Here is a 17,200-nt window from a genome sequence, read left to right on the forward strand (position 1 = left end):
CTTAGGGCCTTCAAAAATGTACAATATACTGATCTTAAGTGTGCTCTCTGCTGTCGTTAACAGTTGACCTACTTCCCAGAAAGCATTTTGGTTTTTAAAAGATGTCTAATAGATGTCTGAACATAGTCGTCTTTGCTGAAACAAGGCTAAATTTGGACTGTCAGTGAAAATCTAAAAGACGTCTAAGAATAGGCCAAAACTAGACTAGTCATCAAATAAACCAATGAATGACTACACATATAAAGTCTGTCTAATCTGTCTATTGGACGACGAGTCTAGTTTTGGGCTATTCTTAGATGTCTATTAGATTTTCACTGACAGCCCAAGTTTAGCCTTGTTTTAGCCAAGCTGTCTACGTTTAGATGTCTATTAGACGTCTACTAAACACAAAATTGTTTGCTGGGTTGTCAGAGATACAGTGTCTTTTTTACAATTTTGAGGATTGTGACAATTTACACATTCAAATGACATTTCTTATCTGTTGATAAAGTCCCCAAGAAATCAAAACTAACCATATGGTTTCGTTAGTTCACATTGCTAGTTTTGTGGTGAATAATTCATCTGTGCATGACATTAAAGAAAAAAATAGTTTGTTCTTCTAATCTTTAACTTAAATCTGAAAGTGCACTCTTGTTTTCAGTTCAATTATCAGATAATGTGATTTTGAGGTAATGGGCATGGCTAACATACTTAACCACGCCCTTCCAACTGTCAATTTTGACAATAAACAGAAATGGTGAGCAGGAGGAGTCTGTTAGGTTGTAATAACTCTCCTAAACCCCCTTTCCCGATCTTTCTGAATGAAATGCCAACATTACTACATTCATTCAGCTCGCAGTAGAAAAAACAAGCCACGCCCACTGTTTTCTCATTTAATATTCTGTTTCTCTATGAACTGCATTACAATACAACGATCACAGCTTCCGGTTAATGGGGACCGTAAAGAGAAAGAAAGTAATATTGGCTAATAGACCTAAGAACATTAGATGCAACACCAGGAAAGTTAGTGCAACCACTGCTGCCAACAGCCACATGATCTTGATCCAGAATTGTTTTAGACAAAAGGATTGGCTTCATATTGATTCTCACATGCTGCTTGATTTTATTTTATGCCTTAACAATGTTAATGTCATATAGGCTTGTGACCAGCTTTGGTTAAATTGTGAACACTTACAAACAGTTTTTCCACAGTACAATGTGAAAGTAAGGCTCACTGAAACTGACTTTTAGGTAAATTATGTCTTAAAAAAATAACTTTACTTCTAAAATAACAGTATCTAAACTAATATGAGAATTTATGAGCATCTATGTGCATCTGTTTTTGTTAACCTTGCATGTGAATCATCTACTTACTCTGCCATCAAAAATAGCCCATCGTAATCAGAACACAAACCGAATTTAACCCTGTCTCTATCTTCCCTATTACGCCCAGAAAATGTTATTAGTATTTACTACAGGGCATTACTGCACTTGCTATATTCTCCAGCTCCAGGTATAGATCTGAAGATAACATTTCCAAACGTCATGGCATGGTGGCAAGCCAAAGCGATATATGACCTTTCAATCAATACGTGATTGTGCTGAGATATTACAACTCTCCTTGTACGCTTACAAATTTGATATCTGCTTTCTTACATCCACCCCATGTGCTCATATGCAGAAACACATGCACCTTTACCAGAAATAGGGATCACATCAGTTTGTCAAGAGGCATGAGTCATGCTTCGATATTCAAGGATGAAGAAGGGTTATTCTGTCCTCTGAGAGAAAGAAAGAGGGAGAGCGTGAGAGAAAAAGACAGGACAGAGCAGCATCTGGTTATTTTTGGTACAGCACTGAGCTGATGATGCTGCACTGCAGTAAAGGGGAAACTGCGCATGTGCCTGATACAGGAAGTCCTCAGCTCCTCCCATTGTTTTCTTCTATTTAGTTTCCTTGCAAAGCCAAAGTCGCAAACAACACAGAAATGGTATCAAGCAAGAACCAGTAGCATGATTATAACACCATGCAATGTGATGTCTTATGGTGTCTCCCCCCCAGCTTCAATTCTAAGTGCTTTTTAATGTTTAAAGAGTTTATATTCTTATTAATAATGTAAATGATGTATACAAGTCATTTAATCAGTATGAAGACTTGTTCATCTCAGTCTTTCACTTGATGTCTACAGATTTGTCAACACTTTGCTGGACACCTGTTCTGTTGATTTGTCCTACCTTGTCAGTTTGTCCTACCTCCCATTCAAAAAGTAGGTTGAACATTTTGATGAAGCAATATGCCACCCATCAAATTTTGCTAGCAGTGTAAATTTTAATGTGGAGTAGTGTGATATTAAGCTGTAATATTGCCCTAATCTACCTAATCCCTTACCCTAACCTCAGAGCCATTCAAATACAGTGTTGGTAGCATAATCTGATGGGTAGGATAAAATGTCAGGACACCTGTATCATACACTGTACTGTGAATGGGAGAAATTGTAATGCACAGTTATACTGGAAAAGTTCTAGGTTCTAAATAAAATAACCAATTGTCTTTTGGTAATGCAATTGAAGCAGACATTAGATAGGAATGCCCTGATCTTGTTTTTTTGCACTCGAGTCAAAGTCCGAGTCATTTGATTTTGAGTATCTACCTGATACCAAAACTCAATCCGATACTTCTATAATACATGAAAAAAGAATAAAGAAGAGCGAATAAACAGATCCAGGATGTTCCTTATTTTTTATTTAATTCACCTTCTTTTAACATTTAACAACTCTGTTAACAAACAGAGCACTTCTGTGAGGTAGCTTGAACAATCAACTAATAAATAACATCAATTCTTCACTTTTGGAATTTGGCAACAGTAAATATAAAGAAAAGTCTAATATAAAAACAAACAGCACCTCAACTTAAAATACCCAGCAGGCAATCCCAAGTTTACGTATCTCACAGTTTGCTATGACAATGTTGTCGTCATCAACTTTATAATAGCTCCAGACCGCAGACATACTCACACTTTCCGCTTTAAGCTGCTTTTGTGTTCTACTTTGCCGCCATTTAACCAATAGCGTCTTAACAGAGCAAGGAAATTTTCACAGTATGTCTGCTAAAATTTTTCTTCTGGAGAAAGTCTTATTTCTTTTATTTTGGCTAGAATAAAAGCAGTTTTTAATTTTTTTTAAAACCAATTTAAAGTCACAATTATTAGCCCCTTTAAGCAATTTTTTTTTCAATCGTCTACAGAACAAACCATCATTATACAGTAACTTGCCTAATTACCCTAACCTGCCTAGTTAACCTAATTAACCTAGTTAAGCCTTTAAATGTCACTTTAAGCTGTATAGAAGTGTCTTAAAAAATATCTAGTCAAATATTATTTACTGTCATCATGACAAAGATAAAATAAATCAGTTATTAGAGATGAGTTATTAAAACTATTATGTTTAGAAATGTGCTAAAAAATTTCTTCTCTCTGAAATTGAAATTGTGGAAAAAATAAACTGAAGGGGGGGGGGGGTAATAATTCTGACTTCAACTATATATACATATTTATTCGAGTACAGATCGGAAGGTAACGTCCGATTCCGATCGAGTCTGAAACCGCATGATCGGATCCGGAAATATGAGGACATTATTGGTCAGTTCATGTCCAGCAGATGACAGATTTAGTTGCTGATTTGAAATTTGCTATTTAAATATGAGTTTTTGAAATGACAGTATTTTTGCTTCCTCAAATGTATTCACGATCCCAAGCAGCTGATAAATAAATAGCACTTTTAGTAGAATTAAATATAAATGTTTAAATTATATATATTTTAAAACACATTTTCCTTGATTGACCAAATGTCTTATTTTATTTTATTTACACAATTTAAATGTATTTTAACTTATTTTTATGTTTTACTGTTTTGTAAATGGCAACACGGTAGCTCCGTGGTTAGCGCTGTCGCCTCACAGGGAAAAGGTCACTGGTTTGAGCTTTTGGCGTTTCTGTGTGAAGTTTGCATGTTCTCCCTGTGCTAGCGTGGGTTTTCCCCACAGTCCAAAGACATGTGGTATAGGTGAATTAGACAAACTAAATTGACCATAGTGTATGAGTGTGTAGGTGACTGTGAGAATGTATGTGTGTTTCCCAGTACTGGATTGTGGCTGGAAGGACATCCGCCTTGTAAAACATATGCTGGATAAGTTGGCGATTCATTCCACTGTGGCGATCTGTGATTAATAAGGGACTAAGCCGAAGGAAAATGAATGAATGTTTTGTAAATCTGCTTCCATGCATATTTATGTTAACATTTATGTATTTGTCTGAGGCAAGGCTCACTGTAAACACTACAGCTATACACAAAGTATATTTTCTAATAAAGAAATAGTACACTCTCTAAACAATCCACTTCATCCATGGTGGTCTGAACAATTTCTACACAAACTCTGAGTCATAATTATTACCCATTAGTGATGCTTGACTTAAATGGATGCTGAGGCCCCATTTCCAGTATTGATTTTACTCAGTCACAGCTAGCACATCTGTTAATCTACAATAAAACACCTAGTATTATCAGCATCCTTTCAGCAATGATTAGAAATAAGTTTTTAAGGATCTTCTCACACAGCAGCCTGAACTTTAATGTGAAACAATTCACCAGGAAGCCTTTACTTTTGGCATGATGGATTCATTTTTGGTCAAATTAAAGAGCTGTTATAAGAGTAGGAAGACACGTCTCCTGAGTATGATACATTGAATTCAACCTTTAATTACTGCATCATTGATCTCATTGAACCACATCTCCCCAAGGGGCACAACTAAAGGTCATCTACACCATTACAGAATACATTCATAAATAAAAAAAGGTGATTCGTTTTTTAAACCTATATGTGAGAATAACTATATGAAGAATGCTCGTTGCTGGCACCCATTGACTTTCATAGTAGGAAGAAAATACTATGGAAGTTAATGGATCCCAGCCTTTTTAAAAATAAAAGAAAAAATATGTTTTGAATAAGTGAAGGGTGAGTAAATGATGGCAGAATTTTCATTTTGGGTGAACTATCCCTTTAAGATGTTCTTTGTTGGTCCGTTAGAAGTAGCCAACACTAAATAAATGCAGATTTAAATCTTGTTTTACGTTTGAGCTTGTCATGTCCAGAGGTAGTCAAAAACACATTTGATAAGACTGCCTTCATTGTGCAAAGGCTCATTGTCAAATTCATTGGAACAGCCACAAAAGACATGATGTAATATGTAACTATTGTAAGATAAAATGTTTCGATTAAGCATACCAAAACCATATCACACGGTTTACAGTCAAAACTGCAGTTTTCGTCTGGATTTTAATCAATTACATGTTTTCCTACTTGCTCATAAAATGCGTTTGGGTATTTTTTTTTATATATATTTAATAATACTTTATTGAGTATTCTTGGTCAAATGATGCGGAGGATGATAAAATAAGATAGAAGGGTCTCAACACAAACACAAGTCACTGAATACATGTTAACACCAGGTAGAAATTGTAATGTGTTTCAGCTGACCACTTGTTATCTGATCATTGATAATGCACGAAATTGTGTGATACTACCAGGTGGAAAGAAGCCTATAATCTTTTTATCCATGATTTGATGCATTACCATTGTCACCATCAATAGGAAATGCTTTCCACCAGAGGTAATAGGAAAGACAATTGTTGCAGCCAAATGTGGTCAGTGAAAAAGATTTGCTGTGAAATGTAGCATACCAAAACATTTAGTGGATTTGCCCTTTAGTGTTGATTCTAATTTAAGAGTATGACCAACTGCTACAAAAGGAAAAACTACTAATGAACCATAACCAACAAAATCTTTGACTTATTTCTGAAACAAAAGAGCGGCCAGAAGTTGTAAAAAAAATGTTCTTCATTTTCAGGAAAAAACACATATCAGATCATCTGTTTTGAAGTCCATTTGATAGGGAGTGGTTCCTGTCTGTGATGACATTACATCCAGTACCATCCACTGATTGTGGGTTTTGCCTAATGTTGTTGACATCATCATTATTACTCTGCGGGAGTGTTTGTATTTGCATATTCCCTTAGATTCTAAGGCTGATTGCTACAAGCATGACAAGAAACACTGTACAGGCTAGTGAACCTGTAAATGTTACCCAAGATTTTCATTCATTCACTTTCTTTCAGCTTAGTCCCTTATTTTACCCAAGATTTAAAAAGAAAAATCACCTTGTTAAAAGAATACTCCATTTTTTGGAAATAGGCTTATTCAATCCATTAAATACCTCATTAGTGTAACTTTACAATTTTTTAATTAATTCATTCAATCTCCAGATCTAACAGGATAACTTTTAGATTTGTTTAGCTTAGCTTAGCTTAGCATAGATCACTGAATCGGATTCGACCATTAGCATAGCATCTTGCACAAAAATAGCCAAAGAGTTTTTACAATTTTCCTATTTAAAGCTTGACCATTGTGTAGTTAGATGTACTTTGAATGACTAAAACTTGCTATTTTCTACGCAGATATGGAAAGTTGCGGAATTAGGCATGGGCATCTTGCTAGGGGCGGCATGGAGACAACACCACCCCATCCCCCCATCCATCCCCTGGCTCTTCGAAAGAGCGACATGAACACCACGATCGTCTTTTGCCTAGAGCACCAGTTAAGCTTGCGACAGTACTGGATATGGCTAAGAACTATACCCTCATTCCTTTTATTAATCAATGAACTTTGCTGCAGTACCATGGCTGCAGCAGGCACAATGATATTGTGCAGAGCCTGAAAATAGTCCCCAGCACCAGGCCCTACACTTGCACCACCAGTTTGAATCTGCATAACATTATTGCACCTGACATGTTACAGCAGCAAAGTTCCTTATTATTGTGCTGGAATGAGATTATAGTTCCTAGCCTCAATGACACTATTAAATTCGTACTATTAAATTAGAAATTTATCAAAACTCCTTTGTCATTTTTATGTGAGATGTTAATGGTCTAACCTTATTCAATGATCTATGCTAAACCAAAGTCCCTTTAAGGCAAGTCATTTCACTCGGCATGCTATCTTTAAAACACCTCTCGGGCAGTATTCTCGGGCATTCTGTTTGAATAAGGAAACAATCAAATTCTCCAAAACTGCTTGCCAAGCTTAAAATGGAATTTCATTTTAGGAATCACCAATAAAATTAAACAACAACCGTTCATTTAGTTTCATTTCTGAATGTCCAAATCACACAAAATCTGCAGAAACTCACGTCTGGTCTAAGCCCCTCCTCTGGAGTATTGTCAGTCTAGAGCGATCAATGATTGGCTCCTGTACTAGAAGGCGGGCTTTATTTGCCATACATCGATTGATGGTTGGCTCCTGAACTAGCAGGCAGGGCTTTATTCACCATATTGACCATTACACTTTTCCCCATTCAAAAAGAGACGGGTGACATGTCTTGTGATTTCTATAGTCTTTGGCTAAACTAAACTATACGTCCTCCAGCTAGACCTTGAGATTGGCTGAATGGATTAAAAAATTGTAAAAGTTGTTTAACACCATTACTTATTATATTATTACTTATTACTTATTAAATAGGGGAGTGTTCCTTTAAAATGTAGACATGTTATCCACCCTTTTACAACTCATATGACATCAGCTAAAACCAATCAACATTACAAAGCAATAAAGCCAGCACAAACAATCTGCGACCAGCTGGACCGCACAACATGCCAGATCAATCCAATATTTGGAGAAAAGTACATCATTACACTGTTGTTTTTATGGCTAGCAACGCCCTCAGCATCTTCCTTTGTTTATGGATTTTACTGGAAACAATACACATGAGAATGCCAGTAATTGAAAGGAATTGTTCAAGTCAAAAATGTAAATTTACTCACTATTTACTCACACTCAAGTGGTTCCACCCATGAAAACCCATAAAAAAAATCCCCAAAACATCCAAAAGCATTCAATCACCTGAGGTTGAGGATCCAAACTCGGAAACCCATAATCCATGCTCACAAACCTTCTGGACAATGTTAATCTTCAAATGTACTGTTGTATATAGAAGCCAACAGCCTCCACTGTATTTGTGATAAGCTACACATCTAGGAACCTTCAGCTGTTAGTTCAGTAGCACAATGGCTTTCTTGAGCTGTGAACTGCAGACAAAAGTAAACGGAGGAAGGTGATTGTCTTTTTCTGGCAAGGCTGTAATGAAACGTTATTGATGCTGGCTCCTGATGAAAGCACTTAGTGTGGGATCTCCACTAAGAAAGCTCTTTAGTTTTATCAGCACAAGCCCATCTGCAGTAACTCAGGAGATGAGGAAATACAGTTTAATATTATGCAGTATAATTGCATGTTTACTTGAGAAATAGTGAAACTGTAAAGAAATTTGCTCCGTGTTTATAATTATATGAGATATTAATGGATGTATTGTGGCCTTGATTTCAACTAAAGCTGCAAAAATAATACAGTAAAAATCGGTAACCTGGTAAACAGTAAGTTTTAATAAATATATACCGTAAATAAGTGTAAATTGACTTTCCCAGAATTTCCTGCAAGAGCCTTCAATTTTAGTTTTTTGTTGGCATTCCTATGGTTCTTTTTGGATTTTTTTTTATAAATAATGTTTATTGAATTACCATAATTTTATGTTATGTTACCATGATGGTGTTTAGTGATTGTGTAAATGAAATACATTATATATTAGTATGCTTCTCTGCTTGTGGTAAAAGCTGGTTGTGATGAGCATTGGTTCATCTTATGACTTTCTCATTCACACCAGCTTATGGTTGTGATTTAGTCTGTGTAACAAAGGTCTGATGTGTAGATGTTAGTACTTCAAAACACTAAATGAATGAAATACAGCAATTTACTGTAAAAATTTCATAGATATTTCCATTAGATGTCGCCTACACTACTGTTGTCTATTTGAAGGAATGCGTCAATAGAGCTGCCATTTTAGTACAGGATAGCGCTCCTTTGAAATGAATGCGGGACCAAGATGCAGTGGAGGACTGGCCATCCGGAGCCAAACATATATACACATATATACATATATCTATGATCGGGTGTGTTCCGGGTGGTCAGTATGCAAATATTTTTTTAATTTATGAAAATGATTATTTTACATCACTTTCTTTTCATCGATGGATAAGTGACCACACGGGAATGTGTTTGTGTGCATGGAAATGTATTATCCTCCCTCCCTGTTAAATTTGATCTAATCCATGTCCTGAAACACATCTTGCTTTCACTTCTTATTCTAATAGAGGGAGTGATTCGTTTGTGATTGAATCTTCGTTATGAACAACTCGTTCAATTAGCTGACAATAATACAAATTTCTAGCACCGCAGCGTCTAGTTGTTATATTTCATTTACATTGTTTGCTGATTTTATTCAACCAAACTAGCATAAGCCTAGAATTTAGTGCAAGTTGGTGCTACTTTGCCTTATGGTTGATGCAGTAAGTGACTGTATTATCATCAGTAACGTTACCTGTTTAGCACAAAAGTTTGTAACATACAAAAACATTAAAAAACGAAATCTTATCTACGAAAAGTTCTGTCTTTGTGCTTTTTTTTAATCTCTGTTTGCTCATTACTACACCTGTACACAGCGCAAAAGTCCAGCATCTTCACATTGGCTTTAGTCTTGACTAAGTGCGGTTCAATTACGTTTGTCCTGGCAGCACTGTACAAATGTGGCGGCGGTATTGACACATGCTCAGGGTCCGTATGCGATATCTTGTGTATATATCTGTGTAAAATATATATCTTATGTAAAATGCTGTATTTCTACCGTATTTTAGAAAGTCACTTTCTGGCAACCACAGCTGCCAGTATTCACATATAGTTGTGACAGCAAGTTTTACATATGCTTTTACAGTATACATTTTTCTCTCTACCTTTACCCTCATTGGCCTCATTGGCAATTCTGGAAGTGTTTTTATGTAACTCTGGCACTTGTTAACATTTTATGAGGCCAACTTCTAAAGAGAAAGAGAGGGGGGTGGGGGTGAAAAACAAAAAAGGAGCATGAATGTGATGGAGGAAGACAGTGAGAGTTGGCTGGTGAAAATAGAAGCCTTCTATTTTGACCCACGTAAACAGGTCTTTCTAATCAGTGAGAGAGAGAGCCAAAGAGAGAGAAAGTGAGATGTCAGTCTCTGTTTCTAAACACAAATTCTGTCCAAAGCTCCTCTGATGCCCTTCTCTGTAGTCAACAAACAAAACAAAAACATCAGTAAAGAAATCAATGCATGGTTCATTTGTAGTCAATAAGGTTTTATTTACTTTGAGTCAACTTACACTATTATGTATAATAATTTAAAGCAACTGTTTTATTTTAATATATCTTTAAAAAGCAATTAATTCCTGTGCTTTAAAGTTATTTTTGCAGCATTACTACCACAGTCCTCATTGTGATCATTTTAATATGATTGTGATATGATAAAACAGGTACATTTCTGATTATTTTTTATGTTCTCACTAGTCGGCTGTCATGAAATTTCACCAAACGTCACAGACATTTGGCCCTCACATGTATAGGCAGTGCATATTGTGTCAAATATTTCTAAATTTGATTCAATTGCTTTCTAAAGTGTTGGACTTTACTAAAATAGTCATCATGTGGCTTTAAGAACAGGCCAGTCTCTTGTTTTACGACTGACAAGCTCCATGTGACACTATAGATAGTAACACTAAACCAAAAAAACACCAACAGCAAAAAAAAAAAAAACCCATTGGCTAAATTTTAGCACCAAATAAAACCTAAATAGAGCAATAAATGAATATTTGATGGGGAAGTTACTTCATGAGGATCAAGCTTCCTCTCATTTCCTTTTGTAGACCGGATATTCTGCTCTGAAACTAGGTAGGCCCTTCAATGCCTGATGCAATTATCTAACAAAAACGAATTAAACACTCACGAAACACCTCATAAACAGATTATCAATGAAAAAGAAAGTATGAAGGAGCAACACACTTGTTATTTTTCTAACTTAGATTTCTCAATTCCAGCCTTCACTCATCAGATTTTTCTTCTCCTCCACCTTCCTCAGCTGATGACAGCTCACTCTCCATCTGCATCCTTCATCTAAGTGAATTACTTTAAGTGCCTCCCGCTCTCCTCTAATAAAAGACTAATGGTCTTTTCATACTCTCTCCTTTTCCCTTACTGCACTTCAAAACTGTCACATGACAATGCATTGAAGAAAAGTATGCTTCAGTATAATAAGCAGATTGTATAGGGTTAGACTCATTTAGCCACATCTTAAAATAAATTAGGTTACGTTGTGGAATATTAATACTAATAACTATCATTATTATATTCTCTAAACACTCATTAGTATGATTTATAATAATAATAATAATAATAATAATAATAATAATAATGGGCACGAAGGTTGCTGGTTTGATCCTCGGCTGGGTCAGTTGGCATTTTTGTGTGGAGTTTGCATGTTCTCCCCATGTTTGGGTGGGTGCTCCTCCAGGTGCTTCGGTTTCCTCCACAGTCCAAAGACATGCGCTACAGGTGAATTGCGGTACAAAGCTAACATTGTCCGTAGTGTATGAGTGTGAATGAGTGTGTATGGCTGTTTCCCAGTGATGGGTTGCAGCTGGAAAAGGCATCCACTGCTTAAAACATATGCTGGATAAGTTGGCGGTTCATTCCGCTGTGGTGACTCCACTTTAATAAAGGGACTAAGCCGAAAAGAAAATGAATGAATGAATGAATGAATAATAATAAAAATAATAACAATAATTATAGACTAATATTAATTACCATCAAGCATAATGGTAGTATATATAATTATTTAATATTTTACATGAATATCATTACAATAGACAGTAATAATATCAATAGTATTATAATTTTAATGATTTTATTTAAATAATACATTTTCATTATAGGTTTCCCAGTACTGGGTTGTGGCTGGAAGGGCATCCGCTGCAGAGCTAAGCCAAAGGAAAAATGTAAAAAAAATTAAATTGTAGATCAGTAAAAGAAACAGGTTCAGTTTCTGCCGTATGATAAATACCTCCAAAACCTCAGGACGTTCCCACTACCACTCCTGGTGCATTAGTGTGAATGGAGCAAACGGGCTGAAAGAGCGCCGATGCCAAGCCCTCATTAAGCCACTGATCCCCTGATGTCTGCACTTCCATCACATCCTACATTACATAATATCTTCACTCATCTACTGATCCTGGATCAGATCTTCTGACTGTTCAAGTTTCACTACAAGCAGGAGTCATCGAACTCAAGTCAGTGTAATCATTTACACAGCAGGATTTGGTGTTAATCAACCCTGTGATTGAAGCCAAAAATGGCTGTGTGCAGAATAAAGACCTCTCGAATTTCAATAAAATGGGATGATTTACCAAACCTGAAGTTGTTCCTAAACTATATCTTTATTTTCTTCATTTTTTTCATCTCGTTCAATATCTGTTCGTTAGTTTTTTCCTCCCTTTCTATTTCTAGTTCACTTTTCTCATCCCACCAGCAACAGTAAAGCACATGTTAAAACGGTGACCTCTCTTTCACTTCTCTTACATGATATGTTCCCATTCAAACCAGCCACCGTCCTCTCTCGTCTCCCTCCCCGCTTCACTCTCTCTCTCTCTCTCTGGTTCTCTTTCTTCGGGCCGATGCGCACACAGCACCCCTCTGCCCCGGGACCTGTCCTCCAGCACATCCTAAATGGGCCTTCTGTTCTCCTCGTTCTCCACTCCTCCCCCTCTTCTCGGGTCCCATCTTTTATGAGGCTCTTATCTGATGGCAAACGCTCACACAGCACCCCTCTCTCATTACCTCGCAGACATATAAAGAGTTTTATCCCATCCTTCGTAACGTTAAATAAGTTTACACAAGCTAAGAGTGGGGAAAACTGTGAAAACTAAAGGCTGTTTATGAACTTGTCAATCAGTGTATTGTAGGTTCGGAAAAAGGCCTCAGTGTGGATCTCACAGCAAGGCCAACACAGGCATTATTGTGAGTTTATGTTTGCGATTGAGTCTGGGATTTAGCCATTGAATCTTCATTAAACACTCTGAAAAGAGTGGAGGGCTGAAGTTCCGCCTCTGTTGGTTTTTTCACAAAGCGAGTGTTTTGGAAGCATTTCAGGAGGAGGATATGTTGAAATGTGAGGGAGTAGGTGCTCGGCCCCATCCATGTTTTGACCCATTTTTGAGAGAGTGTGAGTGAAAGCGGGAGAGGAATTACTAAAATTCCTATGCGCGCCAGAGAGGATGTTTATCAACCACATCTCCAGTAGGGCGCCTCACACAAACGCTGTATACACAGCATGTTGTATTGCTAAACGCACGCACACGTACACTGTTAACAGGACAGCGTCTCGTGTTGTTCCACACCACACCTGTTCAAGGGCCCTTATCTGATAAATAACAAACACTCAGATTTGATTATTCCATACCTCAAACAGGCCTCGACATGTTTCAGTCAAGATTCAGATTTACACAGAACTCAGAAAAGTTATACAACTGAATTTAAAGAAGCCTTTTGAATTTAAAGGGATAGAAATTAAGTCGTTGTTTGCAAGTTACCTGTATATCCTGTTTGGGTTATATCTGAGCACAAAAGATATTTCGTGATGAAGTGGAAATTCAGATTTAATTACCAACATACTACATGAACAAAATATATTTTGTGTTCTGATGAATATAGAATATTTTATTGTGTAATTAACTGGGTAACACTTTATTTTGATGGTCCATTTGAGTATTAGTAGACTGCCTGCTTAATATCTGTTGATACTGCAGCTAAGCAAACATTTAACTGACTATAAGAAACTAAGTACATGTCAACTTACACTAACTCCAACCCTAACCCCATCCTAACAGCTTATAATCTATTGAGCATTAGTTTGCATGTAGATGCAATGTAACTTAAATTCAACAAACGAGCCATCAAAATAAAGTGTGACCATCATCTTGCACTTCATGAAACTGAACAGCTGAAGAAGAGGAATGGCATGCTGGGAGGAAACAAAAGGCAAGGTCACTGTATCTTGTTTGATAGCAAAAAAAGTCAAATTGTAGCTGTTCTCTGGAACAAAATGAGTCCCAACACATTTCTGCACATAACTCCCCTAAAACAAACTGCAAAGTTTTATCTTTTAAACTTTTGCTGTGTTGATCTCTTTAAATAAATAAATAGAAATGTAAAAACGTACAAAAGTATTAAATCCTTTTAAACCTAAAGCCTGAAGTGTATGCTACTTCAGTTTTTATCCATCTGTGAATGCCCACGGCACGTACACAAATGTATTCATTAAGGTAGTAAGTGTTTATTGTACGCACACACCACCCTATATTTACAAGCTTGCTCACATGTTTTGAATTGTTTTAGTCTTCAATAATTTGTCAACATTGAAGCGGGTTCTTTGTTTCAATGTCTAAACAACTGAAGATGGCAAAAAATAGGCATTGTGTTTTGGGACAGTTTGAATGAAGGGTTTAAAAGGGAAGTGAGCGACTTTAACATAAACAAATACAAACACTGTTTCTTCACTCATAACTTTCGGAGAGAAATAGCACAGATACTGGATCAAGATGAATCTTTATAGTGCATGAGTTTGTGGGTGCTATCAAACTGAGGTTACTTTCAAAGGATGTGCATTTGACTGTCCTGGAACTGTATGCTAACATATTCATAATATCCTGAAAAATAAACATCTGTAACCAAGGACTTAATCCACTGCTAGATTTGTACACAGGCAAGCAAACATCCTGTCCATTTCTGAATATGTAAAAGTAATACAGTGGCATCCTCCCTTAAATGGTTTTGTCAATAATTTTCTTTTGAGGTCTCGGTGAAAGCGCTTTTTAAATAATAAATGTGATCAATATGTGTTTTTATTGAGTTAACATAAGATGGAATTGTCAAAAGAAATGTTAAAATGTCAGATAACTGATCCATACAGAAAGTAAAAGGATGTCCATTTATGAGTTAGTAAAAATCACCCCAAAATCTGTATGACTGATCATATGACTGTGGAATGAAGATATTTAATCTTATTTGGTTTATAAAAGTCAATACAATAATAACCAAAATTACTTTCATTAACTGCTGGTGAGTAAATGGTGACAAAATAAATAGCTCACCAAAACATTTATATCCCACGTGATAATGCCTTTTCATTGTAGCAGATTAAGATGCTCATTTTTACTTTTTCACATCAACATTTTCTGAATCCTGGAAAACCCCTGTTTTTTTCTCCACAGCTTCTCCTGGATACATTAGCTCTTGTCATTTTGATACATAGTTCTTCAAAGTAATATAACACCAAGCTGTAAGTTATGCATCCTGTGATTTGGCACATGACAAGAAACAACAGCATAGTGTAAATTTGTGTCTCTAAATTAAGCAAGGCATCACGCAACAGTGAAAAAAAACAGTTTGAGCCTACCTGATCTCAATAGAAAACACTACTATTTCATGAGGTGGTGATTTCAAGAGCTGATTTGCACAAAGTCATACAAATTTGAGAGTTTTAGATCAAAAGTAACCACAATTAAGACCCACTACTTCACTCCTAAAGGGAATGTTCACCCAAAATAAAAATTTTGTCATCATTTACTCACTCTTGCTTGTTCTAAAACTCTTAGTTTTTTTTTGTTTTGTTGAACACAAAAGATTTTTAAAGATTGTTTAAAAACTGTAACAATTGACTTCCATAATACGAAAACATTGTTTAAACAGAACAAACAAAAAAAAAACATTAATTGGATGAAAAAGTTCTATGGATAATAAAGGAACCATTTAAGTAAATAAAAAATAAATTTTTTAAGCATTTTCCCTTAGTTGACTGTATAAATAAACAAATATGAATCCATATGAATAAGCCACACATTTGCAAAAGCATAAAAAATGTAGGAGTTGCAACGTGAGAGATGTTGGGGCAGGAATGTTTTTCCTGCTTGAGAGTCACTCTTAATTGGGTTTCTCTCATTAGTGAGTGGGAAATTATAAATCCGGAGTGGGCTTTAACTGAGTGATTACAGGATACTCAGAGAAAGGAGGAAATTGCTGTTGCTTTACTCCGGTTCATTTGTTGCTTAGCATCCCACAATGCTAAATAGGCAGAAATATAGTACAAGTTTACCAGTCACATTTTAAATTGATATTCTCTATAAACGCTAAATGCATTGTTAATAGAACTTAGGTAAAAGTTTTAATGTGGTTAGAAAGACTCCTCATATTACAGAACTGTTGATAAATGCCTTTTGCATGAATGAGAATTTTAGTATCATGTCAAGACTCCAATCAGTCTATGTCATGTACACTCATCATGGGAAACTGTGAAAGGCAAAGAAATGCAGTTATGTCTGTTTGTGATAAAATCAAATATTTTGTCCCTGAATAAATGTGTCGCACCTCTGCTAAATGTGGAGTCAGTCTGGCTGACTCAATAATAGCCTAAATACTGCAAATCTACACATTAAACTTTAAAGTAGACTGAAAAGCTTCTAAAAAATAAGCTTGAGCACGTTTCAGCTTTTCCTCGAAAACCTGCAAAGCCGAATAACAAAAGCGAGCAGCGCAGGCACAGCTGTCAGAGGTATCAGGTGTTTACATGAAGCGACGCTCAAAAACTAGCTGCGCCACACATCTGACTCGAGGGGTCCCGAACGGGGATATCTAGGTGAGCACATTCAGCAGTTTTAACCACGAATACGTCAGAAACACCAGTTCAGAGCAAAAACAATACACTTTGCAGCCGTTAATGTTACCTTGCCATCTGCAGTTTCTCCATCATGAGCGTCGCTGAGCGGTGCACTGACGTCCTCCGGCGCATCTTCAGGGCTCTTCGCGTCCCGCTGCACGGATGGTGTCGCTCCCATGATCAATAACGTCGCTGTTTCGCCACTCTCAGTCAAATAAAGAGCGTTCAAAAGCAAGAAGGTATCCAACAGCCCGAGTAAATGCGCCCTGCAGTCCGTCCCGAGGGTTGTCTGCTTTGGAAAGTGTTGAAACGGGTCGGTAGGTTCACTTTTAGGAGCCCTCCTCCCATCAGTATCACATGGAGAGCAGCCAGACACGCCTTACAGCATCAAACCAGAGACAGACCTGGGAGAGCGACAACATCACTTTATATATATTTTAAAAATGTATTTTATATTGGGTAGCATCCTTTGAAGTGGTGGGACAAAATTCAGTTTTGAGGTAAGAAAGTAAAAATCAAGCTGGTTTATGCTGTGGCTTGTCATCATGTAG

The 17,200-nt window shown here is 36.6% G+C and overlaps 1 protein-coding gene across 1 annotated transcript in view; it reads right to left on the reverse strand.

Annotated features, from left to right (window-relative positions):
• Positions 1-16,960, reverse strand: part of akap12b (A kinase (PRKA) anchor protein 12b) — a 54,664-nt gene extending 37,704 nt beyond the window's left edge. Inside the window, exon 1 of the mRNA XM_056480659.1 lies at positions 16,717-16,960. Coding sequence (XP_056336634.1) covers positions 16,717-16,827 — 111 coding nt within the window. The 5' untranslated portion in view covers positions 16,828-16,960. The remainder of the gene's footprint in view (positions 1-16,716) is intronic.
• Between the last annotated feature and the right edge of the window lie 240 nt (positions 16,961-17,200).

Source organism: Danio aesculapii, chromosome 20, assembly GCF_903798145.1.
Source record: "Danio aesculapii chromosome 20, fDanAes4.1, whole genome shotgun sequence".
Lineage (NCBI taxonomy): Eukaryota > Metazoa > Chordata > Actinopteri > Cypriniformes > Danionidae > Danio > Danio aesculapii.